Raw genomic sequence first — 14,704 nt, forward strand, 5'->3', positions numbered from 1 at the left:
CTGAGCCAAAATCTTTTGCAGAAAGTGATTAAAAATATATATTTTACTAAAATAAATGCAAAGAACAGATGGCAAGTGAGCTTCAAACACAAATACAGTTTCTAGGGCTTATAGTGCTTCTGCCAACTTTAGCACTATTTTTAGTATAAATTGAAAACAAGGTTCTTTTAACTAAACATTTTGGCAGCCATGGTATTGATTCAATTAATCTCAAAACAGAGAAATGCCAAAAACTGTATTAACTCAGAATCTTTGACAAAGTCCAGACTTTTATATCCTTAGTGGAATACTAGTCTTATAAAAAATGAATCCGATTTGTATGAAAATTATCCTCATTTTCAAGTTCCTTCTCAATTCTAAGATCTACAACAGGTCACCTTGAGTGTGATTATGGCTTTTTGGTTTTGCTTGAACTGCTTAGCTGAAGAGTCAAATATGTCAAATGCAAATTTTTTAAAAAGGCAAAAAGCAGCAGGGTCTACGAGAAAAAAGTTAGAGACATGGATGATTTTGGTTTTAAGGATCCTAGTTCTACTTGTGCACATGCTCTTCATTTTTTTTTTTATTCTTCTTTTAAATCTCCTTGCCTTATCTTCATGGAAGGTAAGATTCTGTATGCTAGTGATCAAAGCCTATACAACAAGAGCTCATATACAATAGCTTGGTCAAACTCGTTAGTCACTACATGCACAGCCAGGGGAACTTCAAGAATATACAGTGATGAAAGTGAGTGGAGCAACAAGCTGGTGCCCACAAACCATCCTTGTGGAACAACTCGCAAGCTGAAGGAGCTGCTGGTCAAGAGACCAGGTCAAGTTTCACCACGTTATACAGGAGATATGTGAATTTTGAAAGCATTAGCCCACTTATTTCAGCCTCGAAAAGATTCTTCTGGATGCCCCTGAAAGGATGACAGGTCACAACTCACAAGTTTCTTGAAAACAGCTGATATAGTACGATAATTAATGTAGTATCATAATTTCTATACCCTGATAATATGGCACATAGTGCGAATCATTCTTCACCTTTCCTTTCAGCTACAAAGATTATTTTATTTGCCTTAAAAAAATGGAGTGACTGCTACCACCAAACAATGAAGAGGAAATATGAAGTTTAAATGTGCACAGTAGTTTTTATTCTTCCTAGTTTCTTTCAGTGCAGTTTCCACATTTCTGCTTCTACCTCTCCTTTTTTCCTAAAAGATATCCTCCTTTTTCAGCTTATATTTTAGGATATTTCTTCTTAGGTAGGGGGGAAACAGGAAAACATTTGACAATCACTGCCACCTCCGTTTTTAATCTTTTCTCAATTTTTCAATTTTTCAAATGTCTAGGTGTGCACAGAGGTATGAATGGGCACAAAAGCTGACCTGACTCAGCTGCTGCCGCTGTTTTGTTACACTAGTAGCTGGCCAAGAATCTGACTACTCACCTCCATGTGGGCCCTTTGTTCTACACCTACACAAGTCACGCCAAATTTGTACAGGCTTAAAGTAGGAATGACACAACCAAATAAAGTTCAGCACACACTTTTTGCACTCTGGAAATTATACTAACAATCTGTACCACAGAACCACATTCCCTCAAATTTTGCAAATAAGTGCAGGCTCCCATTTCTCATGAATTTTTCATATTCATGCATGTAAATGCACATGAATGTGGAGAAATTTATCCTTGTTTGCAGAAAACAATGGTATAACTTTAGAGCCTTCTCATTTTATTTACAAATACTGAAAGGAAACTAAAGTGTCTGCATTTGCAAGCTCCACCATCTGTGCATAGTTCTACAGACTATATCAATTAAATAATCTGTTTTACTGGAGATAATAAAATCTCATCTTTAGTAATAATTTGTTGAATCTGAAAAGAAATTCTGAATCAAATTGCCAATGAAGAAAGCAAATAGACTAGAATTTTCTTGACCTTCAGAAAAAAGCACACCAGTAAATGAAGACTCTTTGTAGACAACTGTCATTTTATTAGAGTCATAGCTCCAGAAAGTTATTAGATCTTCAAAAATATGCTCTCCAGAAAGTCAGATGCATTTGCAATGAAACAGCCATCCCACCTAATTTCATGTTAGCTATTTTCTTAACAAAATAACATTTGACTTTTCCACCCTTAATTCTGTTGGACAGTGAGGAGAGGAGGGAAACTACATTTTGACTTCAGTAAGAGTGCTGAGGTGCAACATAAAAAAATACCAAATTATTTTAATACCATTTTTAAAGAATTGCATAGTTTGAGTTTATAAAACCTCGGCAACCTTTGGGAACTTCCAACTTGTATCTTCTCTTTCAGATGAACTGTTATGTCTATATAACTTGATTTAAACAGGGATAAGAAATGTATGAACTTGTTGTGGCTTGTTATAACATTACTTGCCTAATATAACTTGCATATTTTCACTTTATCACAAGGCATGCTGTAGCCTACACATTTGAACCTCCTTGTCCAGAAACAGACAGTTCTTCACCCACTTGAAAAAGTGAAGCTTTGCATAGGCTTTTTTGACCTCACACTGTGACCCTCATACCAGCATCCACAGGCTATAGGTCATGACCTCAAGAATTAGCATCATGGAAATAAGAGCCCTTCCAGGTTTAGTTACAGAACAGAACACTGTAGCAACAAACTCCTCAGTCTTTTCTAAACTGAGCTCTGCAGCTTTGTTTTAACTCCACCAGGAGACAATAGATAACCCACACTTCAGTTTTCATTACTTGCACACTAAATTGTCTCCTTTCCAACTAAAGGTCTGAGCTCACGCTGCACAATAAAAACATTCATTGGAACGCCAATATCATACTGCCACTGGATGATCGTATTGAAAGGTTAAAGAAACATCACTATGGAACTGAAGACTTTTGCAACGTGAAGAAAAAGGGGCTGAAATAAGTTATCCCTGTTCAAATTTCATCTCCTAAGCAGGCTGCTTTGCATGTACTTCCTCTGGAGGAAAAAAAAAATACATAGAAATAAAACCACACACACAAAAAACCAAAACTGCATCACGCGGTCTTTCACAACGCTATACTATTGCTAATTAAGCCAGACATGACTAGCTCAATTTATATCAAATTATAAACTGATCTTTTCATCGATGAGCGTTCTCAGACGGGTTTAACGAAGGAACCGGGACGCAGGCTCGGAAGCGACGGTTCAGCGAGAACTTTGCGCCCGGGCAGCGGTTCCCCGCTGTCCCCAGCAGGGGGCGCCCGCGCCCTCGGCCCGGGCCCCGCGACGCGAAGCCGCCCCGGGGCAAAAACAGCGCGGGGAGGAGGGGAACACGCGGGAGATTTACCTTTATCCGGGAATTCCTGAGGATAACTGCAGAAAGAAGAAGAAACAACATCAGGCATAAAGTTGGGAGGATCCCCAGTCACTTCAAAAAAAGGCTTGAACAAAACCAAATTTGGACGAAGCAGCCTTTTCTAGGAATATACATCTACTAAGATGTACCTTAAAGCATAAACACACAAAAGCATCTTTAGTAAAACTTCTAAATGGTCATATATTTCAAAAAGTCTTGTGCACAAGTAAGAGCCACTAAGCATACTTTACAAATAACACAGTAGGTCAGCAGGAAAAAAATCCACAAAAAAAAAGGTTTTAGCTGCAGGTATTTATAAAGTCCAAATTAATAAGTATTAATAATTAACCAGAAACTAAAACGTTAATGCATGCCTAAATAAAAAAATAATTTTCAAATAAGAAGATCTCAATATATTTACTGCCTCAAAAAAAATTTCTATCATCCCAGAGGGAAAAAATACTGTTTCTTCAGAGCTAAACCTTGAAGGTATTTCAGAAACAAAAATAGTAATAAGATAAAGTTTTATGTATAAAGATAAGTAATCAGGACAGAGCTATGTAAAACGGCATTTCAAGAAGCATGCATGGACTGAGTTTATAAGAAGAGGATTTCACCAGAAATAAATGGCAAATACCATGCAGATGCCATGACCAGTTTTACAGACAATAAGCAGTAGTGCGTGTATCAGGCTAATGAGTGAGGAGATGCTCACAAGTAATGAGCAGGAGAGAAAGGAAGGGTCCAGGGATAAGAAACTGAGAAATGCAAACAGAGATAAAAGGTCAGATCTAAGAAATCCTGCGTAGCAAGTAGCAGTAATAGTTAGGCACAGCCCAGTACGTGGGATGTGAAAATCGAAGGTGCCTATATTCTGTAGCCTGCATGAAAAGCAAAAGACTGTTAACGGTGAAGAATATTACAGAGGACAAGGAAGGAATTAGAAATTAAGATGTGAAATCATGGGGTCATGTAAGTGAACAGCAAAGAACTCAGTGTCAACTGTGCTCGTAACTGCATCTTCCCTCTTTTGATATTTCATCATCCAAAAAACCATAGTTGAGTCATAAGATTGAAGATAAAAGTCAGTAGTGCTGTATTTGCAAGTCGCCTATACAGTCCCAGTTCGCTCAATTAAAAAAAAAAAAAAAAAAAAGAGAGAGAGAGAAAGAAAATGCTGGTTCCTTAAAAAAATTTTTTTTTTTTTAAATAAAATCAAAAAGGTAGTTCCCGAAGCATTTACAGCCAGTAATCTTTAATGACAAGATTCTGGGACACATCTCAAGCATTCCTGCAGTTAGTGTGATACAAAGAATAATGCCTTCAACAGACGATTGTGCTGTCTTTGAAACTGTAAACAAGTTGCCACAGAGGCAGGAGATGAGTATCTCATCAAAGCAAAGGTTAGGAGATATCAAAAGGGAGTGATCAGTAGAGAAACACTTTGGAAACAACAATGGGAAGACAACAGCAAGTACTAAATTATATCCTAGTTAACTAGAGTTGTAAGAAAAGATATTTTGCAAATAAAATTTTGTAGCACAAATAAAACTACAGCCAAATCTCTTCAGCTGAATTATTTGACTGAAATTAAAACACAATGGAACAGAGTTTCAAATCACACCCAGTATTAAAAAAAAAATACCACCACCCCTCTCTGCTTAATCTGTTATAGTACTTCACTATTTCAACACTCCTGAAACAAACTTATGATCTATAAATAGTTTCCAGTTATGTTTCAATTTCCTAATACAGACAGAGCTAAACAACAGAATACACAGCAAAGCAAGGTCAGCACTGAATTATCTGTTTTACACCAGCTGAGTATGGTGATAGGAAGCTCATTCATATTCTCTATGCTTTATATTTATTGTATTTTAATGAATTTTACCCAAGCAGAGGTGAAGGCAAGCTCTACCCAACCAGCTTGTAACCAGGGATCAGAATATTACAGCCATTCAAATGGGACAAATCCTTATGTTCCCATTTATTACTAAATTCTAACAGCTTCAAGAAAGATTTTAAGGTATGAACCCATGTAGATTATTTGACAAAATCAGGACCCAGAGAGATTTTTAATTGTTAACATTGTTAGTGGTTGGGTTATTAAAAGATTATAAAAACTTAAGTTATCAGTAAGTGATTTTATAACATGTTAAAGCCAGGAAGCTCACCTACCTTGCCTTAACATCTTTTATCTTCTTAAGAAGAACTTCCCTTTTTTCTTTTGCTTTCTTGGATAGATTTTCTCCTTTTAGTGTTTGGGAAATAAATGTGTCAACATCTGAATAAAGAACAAAAAAAAAAAAAAAAACCACCTCAAAACCAGATAATTGCTGCTATAACGAGTTTGTCCTGATACAACTGTGGGAAAAAAAAACAAAACAAAACACAACAAAACATTCAGGCCTATACACAGCGCAGTTAACGGACATTTCAGATTCTAAATGGGATACATTTGTTCTCCGATCTCCTTATGCTGAGCACAGCAAATCCTATGGTGACATTTGATTCTTGCTCACTTAATTATGCCATATAAGTCCTAATAAATTGCAGTACTATAACAATTACTTTCCATCACCTAAAGTAAGGGATTACGCTAAAACATGGAACTAGCCTTTATGCATGTATTACTGCCGTGTTATTTCAGAGGTTGAAGTTACAAAAATGGTTGAGTAATTCACTATTTCAGCAGTAACGCCTCCCAGCTACTAATATAGGTCACTAACTGGTTACAATATTTTCAAACATTCTCATGTTGCCTCTGAACTCCTTGGCTGACTAAAAATTCATAAGCAGAGCCTCAATCCTGCAAACAATTAGGCAGGTACAATAACCATATCAAAGGGATCAAGCCCAAGTGTGTACTTGAAGTTAAGCATACCTGCACCTGCAGAATCACAAACTAAGGCTCTAACCTGCGCTGTATTTTTTAACTCTTATACAGAAGATACATTTATATAGTCATGCTGAATCAAAGCATACCATACATTTACCATGGTTGTTTGTAGTATAGTAAATATCCATTCCATAGGATAAAAACAATGCAATGACTGAGAATTTGGGGGAGTGTAACTGCTACAGCAGTGTGTTTTCTTGGTTAACAAAAATAATTGCCGAAACTAACTGTAAAAGTTTCTTACAGTTACCAATCAACATATAATTATCCTGAAAACTGAAAAGTAGAAATATGACCAAAAAATCCTGCTTGTTAAGTTTCTCAGCAGTATGGGCAGTAACTGTTCAGTGAATCAGGGAAAGCAAACATACGTCAAACACTCCCACAGGATGCCTGCCCCCCCATACACACGCATAAATACACGCTTTGGCTCAACCTGTGTAGATGCAAATATATATGGATATCACTATCTTAATCCCGTAACTTTTCAAATCAGATGAGACATTCCATTTTCTTAAAGAAATACAAAACAGCCAATTGAGTACTCAAACGTTTGTATGCGAAAGCTTACATTTTAAAACAACATTAAATTAATATTCACTGCAGATTTCCCAACTGAAAACCTTAATCACCTGCTTTTTTCTTTATAAAATGGAAGTTCAACATTAACATATCCCAGTTTGTATTACAGGCTGCAAGAAAACAAATTAAGTCAAAAGTTACTCTTTGAGAACACTAGCATAGCTATTACAAAGATGTTGTTACTTATAAATAATTTACTGGTTTATTATTTAGATGTTTAAATTGCTGTCTTCACAAAATGTGGCAAAATGTCTTTCTTTTTTTAAAGTATTTTAGAGTTCGGAAGAATGACCTTGTTCCCCCTCCCCATAAGACAGCGAAGCTTCCCGATTACATTTTCCAAAGCAGCCCAGAAGGGAGCTGATCCACACTCAGTTCTATGGCATTCATTCTTTAAAATGACAGAAGGAAAGGCACTTAACATGTGTATTAATGAATCCTCCAGACACACACCTCCAACAGCCTCTGTACCGTACACCAAGCATCCCTGGAAACATTTTGTCCTAACCCGCAAAAAAGGCATACATCTTCATAAATTCCAACGATTGTAATTTCCAATCAGGTGGGTGAATGAGGACCCAAATACATGGACCAACCACAAAACTCACCTCAAAAAAAAAGATATTTTTACTACTGAGTGCAAAAAACAAAACCATCAACAGTTTTTTCTCTCAATAAAACACAACAGGATTTTCCAGTATGCACCAACCTTTCACTCTAGGAGGGACGGGCTGATTAAATATTTGTTCCTTCACACTTTTACATTTTTATTTCAAAAATTAGATCACAGCTTCAATGTTCTAACTAGGAAGCAACAGGCAAAAACTTAGAGGAATTAGTCATGTTTATAAACAAGGAGCAAAGCTTACACGGTAATCTTTGGACTCTAATAACAGAACTTTGTCTCTGAAGTCTTCATTTAAACTCAGCTGGCTGCTTCTTGGAAAAACTCAAAACTCAGCTGAAAACTCTGACATCTCAGGTTTTGACTGACTGTCAAAGCTTTTTTTCAAATACAAATGTTGAGATAACACAGTTAAAGAGTATGTGGGGAAGAGAAACCAAGTTGATTATCATAATTAAGAATTACCACTTCTGGCTTAAAATATACTGTAGATACAAAAATGTGAGGACTAACTACATTGCTGACAGAATTTGTTCTTTTCAGGAAAAGCTTGGACTTCAGAAGCAGAAATAATGCAGAATTTTCAACCATGGAGGGATCGGGCAGAAGTAGATGCTCTCGGTATAAGCAGATAATGAGTTGGAGGAAGGAGGGGAAGGAGAGAGAGAGAAAGAGAGCAAGCATGCAGAAGATCCTGACACATTTATTGTTTCTAAACAGCAACAGGAGTTACGGAGAAGACATTCCTGGGATGGGTTCCCTCTCCCACGAGACTGTAAAACAAGCCCTCTGAGCTCAGGTATCCACAAACAGAATGCACTGTACTCATCATGGAATACTATTACTTCCGTATGTCTAGAGAAAGCATGCTGTTTAATTCATCATAATCCGAAAATATGAAGACAGACCTGATGTACACATAATCTTCAAGAAGCAATACACTTGAAAATTAAACATTACTGTACCGTAGATTTTCTTATCTACTCACAATTACACAGAATGCTACCTATCTTGCTCAAGCCATCTTCTGATCTAGTGTTGTAAATCCATCCAGGATGTGCCAGATGGACATGAGATAAGTAACTTATCCTAAGCTCCTCTGGACAAGAAGCAAGGAAGTTATCAAGTTATTATCATCTCTTCACTACCTGTACTTCCACATGTGGAAGAGTATGGAAGGAACAGTCCCTGCTGTTAGAGAACATAAAGGAACATTCACACAATTTCTGTGACATTCCACAATGTGATTTAGCTTGGAACGAGGACAGAACTCGGGACTTCAGGATGACAGATGCAAGTTATATACAGTGAACTTCAGACAGAAGCAGTTAAATTTACCCATTTCTCACCGCTGTTCCAGTCACTTACTTACACTTCCTTCTCCAGGATGATCCAAAACTTGCTCTCTCCTCTGCTAGTTTAATGCTATACAGAAAAGGAAAGTGTAAACTACTAGTCACAAGCACTTGAGTGTAGAGGTGTTTCTTTCATGCTTCAGTTGCAGTTGGTCCATTGAGGAATTTAAATGTAGTAAAAGATAAACTCCAAAAACAATACCTCTTTGAACAGATTTTAAAGCACTTTTACTAACCAGTTACCACACAATGAATGAAACAATCTATTTCCACAAATTGTTCTATCTAAGATAATAATTGTTGTATCTAAGCAGCTATTTAGTATCACACATTGCAGAGACTCAGCTGTTGCCATTGAAAATGCTAAAATTTCAAAGAGAAAGAAAGTTTGGAAACTTATTCAGCATCACTTAGCTTTTTTTAACCTTGTATGTTAGACTGTCCGAGTCTGAATACCCGTATTTGTTGCTCTGTTTCTTAAAGCTCATGATTTTAACTTTGTCTGAACCATACCCCAGTGAAATTATTTGCCTCCAGAAATGAACAACAGCTGCCAAACTGAAAGATCCGGTTGACACCATCCACTCTCAAACTGCTCTGTCAATACAGGTCACAAACTGACAGAACAGGCAAGTCGCACCAGAGTCTAGTTCTGTCCACTTCAACCGGCTCACACCGTTCAAAGACTAATTGCCGTTTCATACAACAGTCAAAAGCTGAAGGGCCATTTTAATTTAATTTTCATCTACATTCCTTTCACAAAGAAAAATGTTATGATTTATTTTGCTTTTAATTGTTACAACATTTTGTGGTTCTCCCTGCTTCCATGATTATAAACAGATAACACTGCAAGTTTTTCATTGTTTTAAGTCTTTGGGGCTATTTTCTTTCACGAAGGTTGAAACTACACAGATGGGCTTTTTCAAGAATGTTGTAAATTTTTAGCCCAAAGCAAGTGCTGCATTAAAGAGTGCTAATCACAACAAATCATAGCACTTTTGTTGTTTACAGGGCTTAATATTGTGAATATCAGTCACACTTAATAAACAAACATACTTAGGACAGAACTACCTCATTTTTGTTTCAGGGTGGGCCAAACGGACTCTCACAGAAGCACTCAGACTGTGCCCTGGGTCTTAGTTTCTCCCCTCCTCCAGCAGATAACCAAAATGTTGTCTATCACATCATCGAAAAGTCACTTCTTCATCACCTGATGAGTTCATGCCATTCAAATGACAGAGAACAACTATAACCCGGCGATGGGACAGGTGTGTTTCCACTCACATGGCAGGGCACGCATGCAGCTCCCTGTGCGTGACCCCAGGAGAATGCAGGCTCCTGCTTTGGGGCTGGGCACGCATCCGTCACATGGCAGGGGACACTCGCACGGCGTCACCTGCTGGATGTGCCGCTGGTCACACCAGCAGGGAACGGCAGGTCAGCAGAACAATTCCTCCAGCCACCAGCCTTCTCCCATCGCTCTCCTCCGCCTCAAGGACTGAGAGAGCCAGAAGCCGGCCGCAAGCCAGGGAATTCGGGAAGGCAAGCCAGGGAATCTGGGAAGGTAACTGCAAGCTAGGCACATTTGTGCACACACACCATCCAAAGGTGACCAATGTTAAACAGACTCCCACATGTCTTTCATCTTTACGTGGGCTGGCATTAAAAGCAATTAATTAACTTGATTTCAAAGTTTTTGTGCAATTCATTAATAGGGAACAGGTCTGAAGGCAAATTATCAAGCAATACCTGTGACTGCCTGTCCTCTTGAATTGAGACATATTTGAGGTTTTTGTTTCTGCCCTCCCCCTTCCTTCCCACACATATTCTAAAGTCTCTCTCCACAGTTCGCTAAGCGGTCCTTTAAAAAAATAGGCATATACTTATACAGAAACAGAACACATGATGCAAAATAAAAGTGACCGACACTCCAAGATGTGTAAAAATATCACATTGATACAGCCTAGGAAGTAGGTGAGCATTCCTTTCAGCACAAAGTCCTGGAAAGGACTGCCTTTAGAAACTGCTGTACCGCAAATCCCCAAAAGCGAAGCTATCTTGCCGTGTTGCCACATGCAGAGTGAGTATCATGAAGAACATGGATGCTCAACAGTTTCATCAGTGATTTAGAAAGCAGAAGTATACCCAAACTGCTAAGACTCCTCAAATAAAGTAAACAAGATATCTCTTTTAAGAAGTTAAAGAAGAAAAATTACAATCAAGGACCATATATCTGTAATCTCATTGGCTGAGTAGTTGAGCATCCTCCCTCTACATTAAATAGGTGAGAAAAGATCAAGCTGTAACATATTAAGCATATCATAAAAAAACCCCACACCAATACAAATCATGATCAAGTTACAAAGTGATTCCGAATGAACTATAATAAAAAATGTTAAGGATTAACCTAAAGATTTACACTGTGTGCCACATTATGCTGCATCTATTGTGGTTTGTTGACATATGATTATGAAAGAAACGTAAATGCAGTCAGATGAGAAAGATAGACTCCATGTTAATTGAAAAAGACAAACTAAGTGAATAATGAGTATATAAAAAATAGCCTATGCCATTTTTATCACCCGTATATGACACTTATTCTCAAATTTATGGCACAGACAATTGAACTATGTTTCAAATCACTGGAGGTTATTCCTTACCAGGCATGCCTCTGTGCATTTTTTCATCTCACTGTTTCATTCTTATTCCACTACTATTGAAATACATATATATTACCAAAGTTCTAAATACATGCCTACTTAGAAGATGTCTACAATAATCACCCCCGTTTATCTTATAAAGATGGATTCTTCAAGAAGAACCAGCATTCGTTAAAGCCTTGGAAACAACAAAATGATACTTTAAAACAGAGTGAAGTTTTAAACAACGATATCCTTTTAAAATTGAACCAGCCAGTGAAGAAGAACTACACTGTACCTAGATGGCTTTTCCTATGACAGGAATGGAAGGAGCAAGTCCAGAGACAGCTGACAAGGAGGTCAGAACAGGACAGTTAGTTTTCTGGGCATGAGGGGTAAATATAACTACCGTAGTGCCCAAAAATAAAAGGTAAGTAAGCACTGGATCCACTGTCTTGTGGTTTTCTTGCCTTGACTTCTGCATATTGTTTCTAGAATACAGCTAAACAAGTGGGCAAACAATATTAATTTGAAGAAAAGGTTAGAGGAATCACATTGAAAAAATGCAATTTGGACAATATGAATAAGTACTTAAACAAACTGAATAATAATGGGATTGAAATGGCTGGTAGGGTAAGAACATTCATTTTTGTTTAGTTTTGGATTTTTATTTAGGAGGTCAAGGAAAACTGATATTAGGACTGGATATAAGCTTCCATATGAACTAGAGAAAGAGTTTCATTCTATTTTCATAACAAAAACCTTTTTAACTTTTAAAATACAAATACAGAAGATTCAAACTGGAAATACTGCAAAGTGTGAAAGTAAAAGTGAATTAAAGAAAAACCAATAGGACCCTTACCCATGAAGATAAGAGGGAAAAGATATAAATTATACATATATCTAATGATCATGACACCACGAAAAACTTCTTAAAAATAAATCATAACTCCTCGAACTAAATCTCCATGATTGAAAAAACTCAAGATTTTTTTTTTTTTTTCCCAATCAAGATGACTGAAGCAACCAGCCTGGTTTATCTTACAGGAGAAATAATTTGCCTTCGGGAAACAAGCAGCCTCTGAAATCCCTCTCGACTATGGACAAGCCAAAACTTAGAGCATGCACCAAAGAGTAAGGAAAAATAAAAATGAGCAGACCTCCAACAATCTACATAACCAATAACAATTTGACAGCAAGAAATAAAAAAATAAAATAAAACAAAATACAAGTAACATCCCACTTTGCCAAACATTCACAAAAAGATCCTGAACATATAAACAGGACAGAAGCTGTATTTTCAAAAGAAGAAAAGACACAATGGGGCTGGGCTCTTCCTTCACTAAATTCCAAAATCTCAAATATCATCTAAAAGGTGCAGGGACACAGGTGGGGAATGAAGGAGTTGGATGCACTACCACACACCTCCCAGGTGTAAAGAGGAAGATAAGAGCAACAAAATTACTTTCTCCTTCTGACCAGGAGTTCAACTCATGACCGCAGGACCCTGTTTCTGTCGCCAGTGTTTCCCTCCCACTACTGGAACAAGTCAAAGAAGTGAGGATGGGATTGTGAAATCCCAACAATCCCCTGCAATAAGCCCATAGCCACACTGACCTTTCCCCTTCAACTGTACAGAAACAGCTTCCTCCTGTTTCCAACTAATGCAGTTAGCCCAGAGCTCAAGCTGTGCTTCTGCCTGGAACATTTCAGCGCCACTGACATGCAACTACAATGACCCTGCCAGCACGTGTGACGGAATTTGTTTTTGGGTTAAAGATATAATATTGTTTGGGTTCAAAGTAAAGCACTCACAAGTCAGAAAGTTTCCTGTGCAACTTGAATTCATCCCCTGGTGTGTTTATTCCCGTTATCATCGTGTTTAACTACAGGAGCACTTAGTATGTTTTCCAGTAGGAACCCTACTTGTTCAGTGTAGCGGGTGGACAGTACTCCAGCGATCAATCAAGGCTAAGCAGGGATAAGGAAATCCATATGATTGCTCCTCCACTTGTTGCAAAAGTTGGAAAGAGTAGGCAAAACCAAAAAGACTAAAGAGAGGAGGAAGGGCACAATATTTATGAGACTTTGTATCTGTCACTGCCTCACTGCTATGTGAATATCAGGCTAAAAACCAGCGCTCGTCACAAGACATTAACGGCATGTTCTCAACAGAATCTGGTATGAAGAAGTGCCTGGCACCTGTAATGGCCACTGAGTATAGACATCCAACTCACATTATTTTCTAGAGAAAGCAGCACAGCATGGAGGCAGGTGATTTGAATTCTAATTCTGCTCCACCATTGATTACTTTTTGCAACCCCAGATCACATCTTGTTTATTACACTAATTTTACCGATGGGAAAACGATATTCCCTCATCTCAAAGAGGTGCTGGATCAATACTTGTGAGCCATTAAAGCAATACATTAAGAAGCACCCTCAAAGAAGAGCATGCAGAAATTAATAACTATCCACTCACTGCAGTCATTGTATTGTGTAACAGTTGCTTAATGAATAGTGAAGATATTACAGAGCTCCCTTCCTTCCTCCATTACCATACATCTTCACTACATGAATAGTTTGAGCAAAAAGAAGCAGGAGACTACATAATCAAAAATTACCAGAACCTAAACGTATCAGTAAAAGAACTGCTCATACAGTCAGTTTCTAACTTTCATGCACTTGATTGCATGAAGGAAGGAGAGGTTAACATACTTAACATACACATACTGTAAGAAGTAACGCTGTATATTTTTAAAAAGGAAGGAGGTTATTGAATTTTTACTTTGTATAACCGTAATTACCCTTAGATTTGTTTCCGCTTGCATGATTCTGCAAGTAAAATTAAAAGTTGCAAACTATTAGTTGTTCCTCACTACCCCATCCATCTCCACTCTGCTGGATTTCTGCTTACTCCATAATTATGGTGTCATAAAATTAAAGAGTCTTAAGCTCATTTTGCACTGAGTCCCAAAACAAAATTGTGTGCGAATGCAAATTAAGTTGAAAATATTACCGTTACAGTTGTAAAGACATATTATATAGTGCTTATGCTACCATAATAACAAACCAAAGATTTAAAGATCATTGGTAAATCATTCCATTCTCTTCTTCAGTTCTACAGACAACACTAAAGAAACCATTTCATTTTCTTCCAGAAAAGCTGAAGCTGTACACACTGTACAAATACTAGATACCTGTATATAACATCAACTGTTGATCATAGTGACTCTGAAAAAACACATAAGCTTCCCCCTTGAGGGAAAACAGGTGTTCTCAGTTTCATTTCA

The 14,704-nt window shown here is 37.5% G+C and overlaps 1 protein-coding gene across 1 annotated transcript in view; it reads right to left on the reverse strand.

Moving 5' to 3' along the window:
- Positions 1 to 14,704, reverse strand: part of SKAP2 (src kinase associated phosphoprotein 2) — a 115,910-nt gene that overhangs the window by 99,332 nt on the left and 1,874 nt on the right. The window contains exons 2-3 of the mRNA XM_065629960.1: positions 5,491 to 5,596; positions 3,304 to 3,329 (exon numbers count right to left, since the gene is read on the reverse strand). Coding sequence (XP_065486032.1) covers positions 3,304 to 3,329; positions 5,491 to 5,596 — 132 coding nt within the window. The remainder of the gene's footprint in view (positions 1 to 3,303; positions 3,330 to 5,490; positions 5,597 to 14,704) is intronic.

Source organism: Caloenas nicobarica, chromosome 2 (genome assembly GCF_036013445.1).
Source record: "Caloenas nicobarica isolate bCalNic1 chromosome 2, bCalNic1.hap1, whole genome shotgun sequence".
In the NCBI taxonomy this organism is placed as follows: Eukaryota; Metazoa; Chordata; class Aves; order Columbiformes; family Columbidae; genus Caloenas; species Caloenas nicobarica.